Source organism: Ambystoma mexicanum, chromosome 5q, assembly GCF_040938575.1.
Source record: "Ambystoma mexicanum isolate Mex_15411 chromosome 5q, UKY_AmexF1_1, whole genome shotgun sequence".
NCBI classification, from domain to species: domain Eukaryota; kingdom Metazoa; phylum Chordata; class Amphibia; order Caudata; family Ambystomatidae; genus Ambystoma; species Ambystoma mexicanum.
In genome coordinates this window covers 1,382,029,718-1,382,043,548 of record NC_090933.1, presented here as the reverse complement: position 1 = coordinate 1,382,043,548, position 13,831 = coordinate 1,382,029,718, and the positions used below count along the sequence as shown (strand labels likewise).

Genomic DNA, 13,831 nt, shown 5'->3' with positions numbered 1-13,831 from the left:
GTGCAGTACCACAGGGGTGTCATAGTGACCCCCAAACATAGACTCCATACCCTGGGACTGACTACTGTCTCCCAGGGCATGTAAAGTCCCCATTGACTTTACTAGTCAATAGTTATGAACAAAACCAGTACAACCCATCTTACTATGGAAGTACTGGAAAGGGTTAATAGTTTTTCCCTGGTGTTCATTTTCGAGGGGGTCCCTCTCTCCAAAGTGTCTGGCTGGTAGCAGTGGTTACTACCGTAAATATTAGACCGCAAATAATTTCCAATGGGATTTTCCCATTGTTCGAGGCTACCACTTTTACTGACAGCCTCTAACATACCGCCGGTTTATTTTAATATTAACTTTACTCCGGTAGGTTTTCATTGCCAGATCTTTGATAATATTTCTTTCTCGTGTCTTTCTCTGAAATCCTAACCCAGGTTGGGGATCCTTTGTTCGTCCTTTTGGCGGGCTTCTGCCCAGAAGCCTCCTTTCACTGAGTCTGGGGTAGACAGGATGTGTGGGAGGGGGAATAGGCACCCTGGACAGGGTTACCTAGGCAACCCAAGTCGCACTCTGCCCTGATAGGCTGGGGGGTTATCCCGCCAGGATAGCCAACCCACTGTGTGAGTGACAGCTAGGCTGTATTAATGGGTTTTTTTCTGCATAAAAGCAGGGCTCTGAGGGCTGGAAGACAAGACGTTGCCACTGGAACTAAGAAACCCAAAGAGGAGAGAAGCTGACGACATCTGCAACGACTGAACCACCGGTGAAGCCCTGCTGCAGATCCTCACCACTTTTCTTCAACGACTCGAGAAGATCTTCACCTGCAAGAGTCTTCTTCCCTTGAGCTGGTGGGGCCAACCAGTTTGCCAATTGCCTTCCAGGACCTGCCTTGCTCGAATTGCCAGTGCCCAGCACTAGGAGACCGGATAGCCAGGCACCCGTCCACCACGACCGCGATTTAAAGGAGCATACCTTTTATTTCGTTTTGGCATCACCGGGGCTGGCTTCATCCCTGGGCAGTGCCGTAACTTGAAGCTTCCTCCACGACAAGAGCCTCTCTTCCTCTGCTGGATCTCCCGAACTGCAGGAACTGCCAGGAACTACAGCCACTGCAGGAGCCTCTTCCACTTTTCAAGGTACATTGTTCCGCCAGGCCTCCCGTTTTGTTGGGTACTGCTAAAGGTGTTTTAAATCCTTTACTTACCTCTTGGGTTGGCCGCCCCTTTCGTCTAACATTATCTTTTATCTTCTGCAACCACCTTTTCAAATCGTTAAACAAAGACTTGACTGCAGCTACTAGAATCGTTTGAACCTGGGCACTTGCCTTGTACCATTGACTCTGGCACAGGCCTCTTGACTCTGGCTAAATCTTTTACAACTGCCTTTTCTAGACTGCTTTTCACTAAGAAATGTGTTGGTGCACCTAAAACTCTTATAACCACCTTTCCTTCCCCTTTCTATATTGCTGCCATTTTGCTAGGCTTTCACCAAAGTATTGCTCATACTAAAGTATTGCTTTGCCTAACTTGTTCACAATCCAATTGGGAAGTGTTGCTGGTGTGTTTAGGAGTCTAACCCTGTATAACTTGTCCTTTCCCTCCCTCTGAAGAAATTGCTGTTTTGCTCAGTTTTCACTCTTGCTCAAACTTGTCTACAATTTAAATAGGGAGTTGTGTATACTTTCTTTTCTTGACTGTTTTAACTTGCTTTAATGATAGTGATGTGTGCGTGGACGTAAGAGAGTGTGTAATATAAATATATATATTCTTTTTGATACAAAGTTTTGGTCAGTGTTTCCTTGTTCCATAGTACTGCAAGCCTATTGTGTAAACCCTGAATACTGAGAGAAAGAGAGCCTGCAGACCAGGCATTCGAAAGAGCAGTAGGTCTGAATGGGAATGGTGGTAACAGGGATCCACTCTGGAAAGTGGTTGGTCCCTGCAACCAGAGGAAGGGGAGGAATCGGCAGCAAGATTTCTGGTGAGAGAAGTGTTTCCGCAGTGGGGAATTTGTGAGGTCCTAAAATCCGACAATGGAACCTACTTCTTTAATGCTTTGTTTGCAGAAATGACTTCACCGTTAGGGATCAAGCACAGGTTATGCTCGGTTTACCACCCGCAGGCCAACTGGATCCACAGATAGACTAAATGGGGTCCTTAAGGCCCGTTCGGCCAAGTTACGCAATGAATGAAAGAATCCTGGCACTATTGGCCTTCTGCTGGTATTGTTTACCTGGGAAATCAGCCAGGGGAGGAGGGAAGGACCACCATTTGAGCCCACACGAAATCATGACGGGCCTAGGCTAAACACACCACCAATCACCTGCACGCATGGCTTCAGATGCACACAAGACAGTAGCCGCCATAGGAGAGGAGTTAAGGGCTTTAGGGGCTTTTACGAAAAGCGTTAAAATTATATCTTCACAGGTTGTGTCTTTTCACCAACAGACAACAGGAGAAAACGGCGAGACTACTGACGATCAACAAAGACACAGCTACTCCCAGGAGATAGGATCTACGTCCGCACCTGTGTGCATCGTTGGAACAAGCAGCATTTCCATGGGCCTCCCTGAGTGATCTACTCAACTCTGACGGCTGTGATGGTGGAAGGCAACAAGAATTGGATACATCTTAGTGATACGAAAGAGAAAACAGCAGCCCTCCACTGGCACAGGAGCAGCAGCAGGCATAAAGTTTAAGTACGCCCTAAGGATTCACTGGTCATTTCATTGCAAAGGAGGGTGCGAATGAAGATCCAAAATGTATACCTTTTTTGTTAAGAAAAGAAATGTCTAAGCTTGTAATTTGTGTGAAAATTAATATTTTTATGGTTTGTATGGTCTTTGTGTCATGTCTGAAGATGACAATCACTGTAAATACCGCAAAGTTTAAGTTTGTCTACTTTTATGGAATCTGAGGATATAATGTTAACCCCTTAAGTGCCACCGACGAGCCGGGTCGTCGGTTTAGGCACTCAGTTTTGCTCGATCCCTGCAAAGCAGGGATCGAGCAAAACTGTAATCCAAGCCCGGGCTATGTGAGGGGGAGGTCCCCCCTCACTGCCAGGGGGCTGGATTACCTTCAGTTTCACGTCGGCGTGTGTAACGCACGTCGGTGTGAAACTCCCCGCAGCAGCCATTTTCGGCTGCTGCGGGGAAGAGAGAAGGTAAGAGACCTTCTTGCTCCGCCTCGATCTCCGGCTGTATTTCAAGCCGGAGATCGAGGCGGGTATCGTTGGAAAGGGGAGATCCTCTCCTTTCCAAACCCTACTGCCCCATCTATTGTGGGTCTGGGAGGGACACCTCATGCAGCCCTCCCTGAGCCTCCTAGGAAGGACTGCATGATGTGCCCCCCCTCCACTCGGTGTGGGTGAGGAGAGGGCCACCACAAAAGGTGGGGCAGGACCCCCAATAGATGGGGCAGTAGGGTTTGGGCACCGTGGCGGCAGATTGGCACACTAATGTGGCCATCTGTGCCAAGTGAACTTGGGTAAACAAAAAAAAAAATCCATAATCGTAGGCTGCATTTTAGGGGGGGCTGAGGGGCACCCTAAATTGGCAGCGAATGTTGTACTACAACGGGGGGGTGCACTAACCCCCCCGCACCCCAAATGGAGGGCCCCACCTCATGCAACCCTCCCTGGGGGCAGATATCTGCTCCTAGGAAGGGGCATCTGACGCCAGGGAGGGATGCATGAGGTGGGGACCTCCAATTGGGGTGGGGGGGAAGAGTGCCCCCCGTTGCAGTACAACATTCGCTGCCAATTTAGGGTGTCCCTCAGCCCCCCTAAAAAGCAGCCTACAATTTTGTATTATTTTCTTTGTTTACCCAACTTTGCTTGGCGCAGATGGCCACATTAGTGTGCCAATCTGGCCCCAGGGTGCCAGAGCCCTACTGCCCCATCTATTGGGGGTCCAGACCCACCTTTTGTGGTGGCCCTCTCCCCCACCCCAAATGGCTGGGGAGACACCTCATGCAGCCCTCCCTGAGCCTCCTAGGAAGGACTGCATGACGTGACCCCCCTCCGTTCGGTGTGACCCCCCCCTCCGGACTTTGCGGGGGTGTCTGGGTAATAAATTCTGGGGTGATTTGGGCAAATCATACCTCTGCGGATTCCCACGGTGTCCTCTTTTCGGAAATGCATAGGGTACCCTGTTTTCCCTGGTGGCTTGGACACCCGAGGCCCATATCTGCATGTTGTGCCGGTCGGCAGAGCGTCTCAAATTCCGGTCTGAAAACAGACTTGGGGTTACTTGTGTTTTAGGCTTTCCCCTTGGCGGCCAGGTAGGTGCACCCACACATGTGAGGTACCGTTTTCATCGGGACACCTGTGGGAACGCGTGACGGTAGGCCATGTGTTGTTGGGGGCGTGTTTCGATGGGTGAGCCGAGCGAAATGTGCGGAAAATGCGTTTTTTCCCCCACATTTCGGACTTTGCAGGCGTGTCTGGTTAATACATTCTAGGGCGATTTGGGCCTATCTTACCTCTGCGGATTCCCACAGATGTCCTCTTTTCAAAAATGCATGGGTTTCCCCGTTTTCCCCGGTGGCATGGACACCCGAGGCCCATATCTGTATGTTGTGCCGGTCGGCAGAGCGTCTCAAATTCCGGTCTGAAAACAGACTTGGGGTTACTTGTGTTTTAGGCTTTCCTCTTGGCGGCCAGGTAGGTGCACCCACACATGTGAGGTACCGTTTTCATCGGGACACCTGTGGGAACGCGGAACGGTAGGCCATGTGTTGTTGGGGGCGTGTTTCGATGGGTGAGCCGAGCAAAATGTGCGGAAAATGCGTTTTTTTCCCCACATTTCGGACTTTGCAGGGGTGTCTGGTTAATAAATTCTAGGGCGATTTGGGCATATCTTACCTCCGCGGATTCCCACGGGTGTCCTCTTTTCAGAAATGCATGGGGTTCCCTGTTTTCCTTGGTGGCTTGGACACCCGAGGCCCATATCTGTATGTTGTGCCGGTCGGCAGAGGGTCTCAAATTCCGGTCTGCAGGGGTGTCTGGGTAAAAAATTCTGTGGCGATTTGTGCAAATCATACCTCTGCGGATTCCCACGGGTGTCTTATTTTCGGAAATGCATGGGGGTCCCTGTTTTTCTTGGTGGCTGCAACATCCCAGGCCTAAATCTGTAGGTTGGCTCCCCAAACCCTTAGGGGGGGATAGCAGTGGTTTAGCCTTATTCCTTCGTGCCCAGGTAGGTGCACCCATACATATGAGGTACCGTTTTCATCGGGACACCTGTGGGAACGCGGGATGGTAGGCCATGTGTTGTTGGGGGCGTGTTTCGATGGGTGAGCCGAGCGAAATGTGCGGAAAATGCATTTTTTTCCCACATTTCGGACTTTGCGGGGGTGTCTGGGTAATACATTCTGGGGCGATTTGGGCATATCATACCTCTGTGGATTCCCACGGGTGTCCTCTTTTCAGAAATGCATGGGGTTCCCTGTTTTCCCCGGTGGCTTGGACACCCGAGGCCCATATCTGTATGTTGTGCCGGTCGGCAGAGCGTCTCAAATTCCGGTCTGAAAACAGACTTGGCGTTACTTGTGTTTTAGGCTTTCCCCTTGGCGGCCAGGTAGGTGCACCCACACATGTGAGGTACCGTTTTCATCGGGACACCTGTGGGAACGCGGGACGGTAGGCCATGTGTTGTGTTTTTGTGGTTTTCATAACGTTTTGACCCATTTGCTGGTGGCCTTTGTCACACAACCCTTTGATTTCCCAAATGTGACCTACATTTAGTCGCTGCTTTAGGCACTATACACTTTTTTAACCTGCACAAGTCACCTACCCTTGAAAAGGTCTGCCTGTGCTCTTTCAAAAAATGTATGCTTGCCGTTCCTCATCACATTGGTTTTCCCGATTTACACATGCTAAGTGCGTCTGTTCAGGCCGTGAGCGTAAAACTCCTGTGTACCATGGCTCAGTGTTTGGCTTGTGGCATTGCTTTTTTTGTAAAACACTACAAAAAATGTGTGCTCTCCTAACTGCAAGAGTCGGGGGAATGTAGCGGAGCATTGCTTTTCTCAAAATTCATAGAAGCCATTGCCGTACCAAGCCAAACATGTCCAACACATACCTTTTTTTTCGGTCATTTTCCTGCTTTTCCCCCAATCTATGGCAGTTTCCCCTACCTAGTTGTTGCCTGACCTACGCAAATCACCCCTTCCGAAACTTAGAATTGTGTCTCCTTTTCAGAAATACTTGCCTTTCTGTCCTCCATTTTGGCTTTCCTACCCTTTTCTTCCATTCCGTCCATGCATGTCCAATTGGCAAAAATGGCCAAAATCGCCTACCTCTCACAAAACGGTTGATAACCACATCAAAATAATTTTTTTTTGTTTCCACTCAACATGTTCTTGAAAGCCAGGAAATTGCGGAATTCAGAACAGCAAACCATTTGTTCCTAGCTCTTACAAGGAAAAAAACACAGGCTTCTTTGTACATCATTTTATTGGCATTTTTTTAAAAAACCCTAAATTTTCGCCCTTTTTGCTTATTTTCTCTCATCCCCCTACAGCAACCTAGGATTCTTGGCTGGCGTTACGACCGCCTACATGTGCGAAAAAAGGAGCCAAATTTCACCGAGATACCTCATGTAACAAAAAAGTTACAAGCCATTGAATGGCCACATACCGAAATCACCAAAAAAGGCCCTGGCACTGGGGAGAAATACCCATGGCACTTAAGGGGTTAAGAGAAAAAGAAAATGTTGATGAAGATTTCTTTGATAATGGGGATGATGAACTAGATCCCACAACAAATGCACATGGAATTGCAGCGGATGGTATAGCCATGTAAGGAAGGTGGGGAGAGAGAGATCCATAGGATATTGCTACATCTGCTGTTTTATTTATGGGATTTTCAAACATCTTGCCCATCAGTGCCCACTGCATTAACACCAGATCTCTAAGAAACCAGAAATGCGGAAAAAGGTAGATGACAGGCTCTCTTGTGGAAACACTATGGGCCTCATTACAAGTCTGGCGGTCCGGAAATAAGGGTGCTGGTAGCAAAGTACCGGCACCCTTTCCGGACCACAAGAATACGACAATGATGGTAGGGGCCAGATATCCTCCGGCAGGTCTGACCTGCTGGGAATTCTGGCCCCTACCGGTATTGCCTTCACGGAAGCACCAGCACCATTGACAACCACGCCGGTGCTTCTGAGTCCACATTCCCATACAGTCCTATGGGACTCCACACGAATGAAAAGTTACAGTTTCCGCCACCTGACATCCCGACCCGCTGCGACTTGTAATGTCCTGGTGGCACTGGGATATCAGGCGGAGGAAACAGTGTTAGGAGGTCGATGGCAACCTGCTGGTAGCACCAGCGGATTACCGCTGACCTCGTAATGAAACCCTATGTCTTTTCACTCCAGAAAAACAATGGGCTCATTACAACTGTGGCAGTCCGGAAACAAGGGTGTCAGTAAGCTTACCGGCACCCTTGTTTCTGGACCACCACACTACAAGTCTGCCTGCTGGGGCTACTGCGCTCGACAGGTCTGACCCTGCCGGACGCAGCGGCCCTGGCAGGCAGAGTTGCCATGGAAGAACCGGCACCGTCAGCAATGGTGCCGGTGCTTCTGTGTCCCCATTCCCATGCAGTCCTGTGGGACTCCACAGGAATGAGGACTTACATTTTCCAGCAAATGACTTTCCCGCCTGTAATGTCCCAGTGGCAACAGGAAGCCAGGCGCCGGTAAAATGTTACAAGTCCGGCAGCAACCCGTCAGATGCACCAGCAGGGCTACCGCTGGACTCGTAATAAGACCCAATGTGCCGCATTACATCTCCGGCGGTAGCCATGCCGGCAAAACCGGCACGACTGCCACCCATGTTGCATTTTTACCGGCACCTGCGAATGGGCAAGAAACGGGTCATGCCGAGTTCGGCTGACCCGGTAATTGCCCATTTGTGGGTGTCAGCAATAAGGGACTCCCCATCCCCATTCGGCCCCATAGGGCTGAATGGGAATAGGACGTCGGATGCACTGGCACCATTCAGAATGGTGCCGGGGCATCCGACATGCTGTGCTCGCGGGTGCCACTCTGCCCGTCAGGCCAGACCTGGCAGGCTGACAGGCGCCCCCGAGCAAAGCTTGTAGTATGGCGGTCCGGGAACTACGGTACCGGCATGCTTACCAGTACCGTAGTTCCTGGACCGCCATGCTTATAAATGAGACCCGATGTCTTTTGAAAACACTGATGTTATGCTTTGTACAGGGGAGAAGAATCAGTATCGAATTCTAGTAATAATACAGGGGAAAACTGTTTGGGCTCACTTAGAAACAGGAAGTAGGGGATGTGCCATAAAAGCAGATCTTCTTCCTTCAGATTGTAAACCTACTGGAAAGAGAACTGTAGGTTGTGGTCATGGTCAAAGGGACACCCATTAACCCAGCTTTATGTTACCATATTGGGAAAGGAGGTGTCGTTATTAGTAGCAGTAATATCTGACCTTCTGACTCAACTGGTTTTAGGTAGTGAAATTTCTCATTTGGATCAGTGGATCCTTCGGGTGGTCCAAGTACATTTCAGAACAGCTAACAACCCCATAGAGGAGAAGCAGAAAACGATTTCCCTTATTCCCCATTCAATTCACGGGAAAAGGATGGACTATCCTCAGGAGACCTTTTTGGGACTGGGACACCCAAAAACTTACTTTTGATATGGGGGAGGCTGTTGGTTCGGGTCAGGATAAAGAAACTGGAACGGGAGGCCGAGTCTTTAGGGTAAGGATATGTGATGAATTCTGCTGAGTCATTGCTGAACCCCAGCATAAAGTCTCCTCCCATGTGGCCAAGAGAAGGCAGCCGCTACATGATACTAACCCTGGGAGTGGTATTATGAGGGAGGATCACATGGGAAGAGATGGCTGTCAAGGGGAAGTGGTGACGCCCTTAGGAAAGATGCTGTATTCCTCTTATGAGGATGAGAACACTATACGTGGGACATTTAAATACCAGAATGAGCCACAGCGGAAGGAAGGAGTAGTAGTAGAGACAGATGCAATCAGGAGAGAGGCCACCGAAGGAGAAGGAAGAACCTCAGCAGAAGCCGACATGGGAAGAGAAGGCGTGTGGTTATGCAGAGTGCGCGGAGCAGGAAGCAGTCTCGTGAACGGCAGCGGGGAGAGAACCCCAGGCCTGAAGTAAAAAGGTAACCCTGGGGTGCTCAAAGAAAATTTTGCAGTAGGAGATACATTTGAATACCGAGGAAGTAGAGTAAAGAAACAACAATGCTCATTTTCTCAGACATCAACTTGGGGAAACCTTTAACCCACATTGCCAACAGTCAAGAGAATATAGAGACAGGCAACCATTGTCCAACTCTCCTCACATGGGATACTGGTGTGGAGAACCCTGGAACAAACATTGCCACTAAAACAAAAGATCAATTGTAGTTATAGGAGTTTTTTCTTCCTGGCAGGCGAGTAAACTAGGAAATGAACCAGTTGTACTTAGTTGTGGCAGGCGAATATACCAGGAAAGAAGCAGTTGTTTTAAAGAAGTGTGGTTGTGGCAAAAAGGTGTGGTGAAAAGAAACTGTTAACTTTATCATCCTGACAAACTGTTGCATAGCAAAAGACATTTGGTGTGCTATCGTGACAAAGTTATTCCATTGGAAGAATATTGTGGTATCCTTATGTCTGCTTTACCTTCTGGGAAGAACGCTTTGTGGAGGAAACAGTTGCTGTAATTTTGAACAAGTGTTTTGTGAACATTTACTTTGCCAAGTGGAAGGATACATTGAATGGAAAACACATTTTGTGTTGAACTGAATGGAACTTTGTTGAATCAAACTCTTTGCCAATTATTTCCTGAATTGATCCAGGGAAAGGGAATCAAACCCTGGACACAGGGAGTACTTTGGGGGGAATTATTAGTTTGAACTTTTGCATGGTTTTGTTGAACTGAAATCAGATACATTTACCTTGTACATTTTGGTAATATGTACTAGGGTGAGGGTCAGATCCATTCTCCACGTACTCTTTCTCTCATCCATGAAATAATGTCTTTCCAATATTGGGTCACTGACCCTTTCTTAACACTGTTCTTCTCTGTCTTAGTATCTGTTTCTAGGTATTGGGTCATCAACCCTTTCACAACACAATCCATACTTGTATTCCTCTCTTGTTCCAGATATTGCGTACTTGTATTAATCTCTCTTTCCCAGTACTGGGTTGCTGACCATTTCACAAGACTGTTCATATCTGTATTCCTCTCTCTTTCCCAGGTTTCAGTCATTGACCCTCTTACAACACTGTCCATATTTGTATGACTCTCTTTTCCCCAGATTTGGGTCGATGACCCTTTCGCAACATTCTCCATATTTGCAGTTCTCTCTCTCTCCCGATTTAGGTCACGGACCCTTTAATAATATTGCTTGTTCTTATAGCAATAGGTTCAATTGTGTTCTTTCGCGTCTTTAAGGTGATGCAGGATTCACCCTCGACCTCCCCGGTAACCGGTTCACTCTGCCTGGGCTTACCGGGTGGTTGTGGCGCTTCTTGCATCTCTCCTTTTTCACTTACTGTTTGTTGGCTGGGATCCTGTCCCGTTAGTCGGTGTGCTCTTGCATTGCCTTCCTTCGCGTCGGGCGGCACCAGCGGCCCGCGGTCACACAGAGATGCACTTTTCTCAGTTCTGCTCCTCCTCACGCCATTCGGGTCAGCCCCCATACTGCTTCTCTCCGTCTGCTCAATTACGGAGTTCTGACTGGCATCACAACAAGTGACACACAACTCTGGTCTCTGCCTCTCATTCAGCTGCTTCTCTCCTTGCTCCGAGTCAGATGCATGTGTTTTAAACTTTCTAGCTTCAATTGAGTTTCTCCAAAGACTAGAACGCAGAGTTTGCTCACCACTTCTGGTCATCCTCAGTACTAAAATGGGGGGCGGGGGGCAATAAATAAGATTGTAGGTCATGCACACTTGGGAATTCTCAGTCTAGTTTACAAAAAGTAATGCAGCCATGTGGTAAAGGCACATAGTTGTCATTAGGAATGGCATCAGAAAATTTATTTTGATTCAGTATTTTCCTGTCTCTCTGAAGTTTGTCTTCTTCCACGTGGTCGGCTGGTAGATAGCCACCACCAGGGTCAGAGTGAGGTAGCTTCTGCCTTTCCTTGGCTACGTAAGAGACGCTTCCCTCCAGAGAATCAGTGACGATGTTGCTAGATATGTCACAACAAACAATATATTGGCAGAATCCAATCTGTGCACTCCTGCTGAGTAGGCAGCAAGAAAAGCCTACTGTGATGTAACATGTGGCAGTAGGAACTGAAAATAAATGCAGCAGCTGTGGCGAGACCCCAAGAAGTTGTAAGGGGCCAAGCACCCATACGCCAAGAATCTCAGCTACAAGGAACGCAACAAAAATTAAAAGAAAGGAATATAAGAACCAAAGATAAATTAAACAAAGCAATGTATGAAATATGAAAATAGGAGTCGAGTCAGCCACCACTCAAACTATGGTTTGTTACAGGGCAGAGGAGGGAATAAACTGAGATTCTTGGGACCAGCGTATCAAGCTATGGGTTGTAAAGGAGAGAAAGGAGCAGGGGGCCAGCGATTCTTAGGGAGAACATATCAAGCTATGGCATGTGACACCGGTCTCAGGGGACAGGGGATCAAGATTCTTGGATCTCTACATTTCTTTTTATTTGGGGAAAAGACACATTTGTGTGCATGGGGCCCCTAAAATACATTAATTTATGGATAAATGTACTTTAAGATGGATACTGTTACCCTCTCCAAACTCTCCATTGATGGGTTGGGACTGTTTGTTATGCATCTTTGCTCAGTGCTACATGGGGCCACTTTGAAACCATTTTCCAGGGCCACTATTAGTAGGACGCGGGGACAAGGAGGGCACAGACACGCAGGCAGGACACAGGCTACCTAAGAAACAAAGAACAACATATGCAGAGAGGCAGACATACATCACAGCAGTTATTTACCTTTTGTAGTATGCACTTCTTACTCATTGCTGAACACGAGGACACACTAATAAAGTATTCAGGCCTTGAGGAAGCAAACATTACCATATGATGAATTCATCTACAACAATACTATTCCAAGCATTTACATGACATCCAGAGAAAATAAATAATCAAAATGTCCAAAGAGGTGTCTACCGCTCGTCCCCCCCACTCCGCCCCACACAGAGCCCTCCAGGCATCACATACACAAGCATACATGCTAACATTCTGTGACCAAAAATCTGTAGGAATCTTAAAGTTTCAAAAATAGTTAGGCGAGGAGGTAATGATAGGAATAGGGCGCGTCAGCAGCCCATTGTCATTGAATGAGCCCGCCGCCGTGGCTGCATTCAATGACAATGAGGCGTCTGCCACGCCTTCTGCCACCACGCCAGTTCTAGGGAGCCATTGAAAGACTCCCCCGAGCTGGCGTGGTGGAGGGCTAATGGCGCCTTTTGTCAAAGGCACCCGCGGCAGAGGGACGCATTTAGCCCGCTGCCGTGGGCGTCTTTTACATCAAAAGCCTGCATGCCGCGCCTTCTCCCACTATGCCAGCTCAGGGGAGCCCTTGAAAAACTCCCCCGAGCTGGCGTGGCAGGGGCTAATGGTGCCCTGGGGGGCATGGGCATGGCGCCCCCGGCGGTTGCCCGGCTCGCCCCCCCTAAGGCCGGCTCTGCACCAGAGGATGCTGATCATGCGGTGCCGGGCCTCAGGCAGCCAGGTCAAAAAAAAATAAAAAAAAAAATTACATTTTAAAAATCTGTATTTGTTGCCACTAAATCGTTAGGACTGCTTAACAAGTGGTATCCTACCGCCTAAATCAGTAGGGTTGGCAAGTATGTACAGGAGAAAGGGTTCACAGAAGGTTTGTGAAGGAAAAACAGAGACAAGTCAACATGGATCCTGAAAATACTTGGTTCTCACTACAAGAGTGAGGAGTGGCCCAGGCTGTCACTCACCTATAGTCAATGGTGGCGGCATGGTCACTGCTTCATTGTTTCTGCTGCATTTACACCATTTGGGGTGCGAATGAGCAAGAGACAGGGGGTGCGGGTCCTCCGGGAGCTCAACTACCACCGCTCAGAAAACCCTGGAGAGTTTGAAAATGCTTGACCTCTATGGCATTGGTGACGGTGACCCACAACAGTGGTAAACAGTCATGCGAAATAGTGAGACACCGATCAGCAGAGCATGCGCAGAGCCCAGAAACAGATCCACAGATCCCTGAAACATGCTGTGATGAGACGCCGATCAGCAGAGCATGCGCAGAGCCCAGACCCCATCCACCGATTAGTGAAGCATGCGCAGTGCCGAGATGGCGATCATCTGAGTGTGCGCAATGCTGAGATATTGATCACGCGAGCATGCGCAGTGCCCGGGCACCGATCCACAGATCTCTGAAGCAGAGCATGCACAATGTTGAGAGAGAGATCATCAAACCACGCCCATTAAGGGGATAGTGGAAGGAGCATGCACATTGCTCAGATACTGAACATCAGAGCATGTACACTGCTGATTTACTCCCAAGGCAAACTCTGAAATGTGTACAGGAATTCTCGAACTGACGGTTGGAGTGATGGCACCTTGAGGGCACCACCCCTGCCCTGGAAATCCTGTTGATATATTATGGTAGAATCGCTGCATCCAACTGATGTTTTGGATGGCGTCTCCCAATCTTCAAAAAGAGAGAAGAAAGGAAAGAAAGTCTGGTGGGTTCCTAAGGGTTAATCGTTTGAAGATTATCTAACTGTACATTGGAAAGATTAACCAAACAGTGCTGGGAATGAAGAAAGATCAATCTATGGTTAAAAAGCGCACAGAAGTGCTGGCAACCAGGGTCCCTGG

At 48.5% G+C, this 13,831-nt stretch overlaps 1 protein-coding gene across 1 annotated transcript in view; it reads right to left on the bottom strand.

Moving 5' to 3' along the window:
- Nucleotides 1-13,114, bottom strand: part of LOC138498190 (zinc finger protein 436-like) — a 141,156-nt gene extending 128,042 nt beyond the window's left edge. The window contains exon 1 of the mRNA XM_069622070.1: nt 12,946-13,114. Within this exon, the coding sequence (XP_069478171.1) occupies nt 12,946-12,967 (22 nt within the window). The 5' untranslated portion in view covers nt 12,968-13,114. The remainder of the gene's footprint in view (nt 1-12,945) is intronic.
- Between the last annotated feature and the right edge of the window lie 717 nt (nt 13,115-13,831).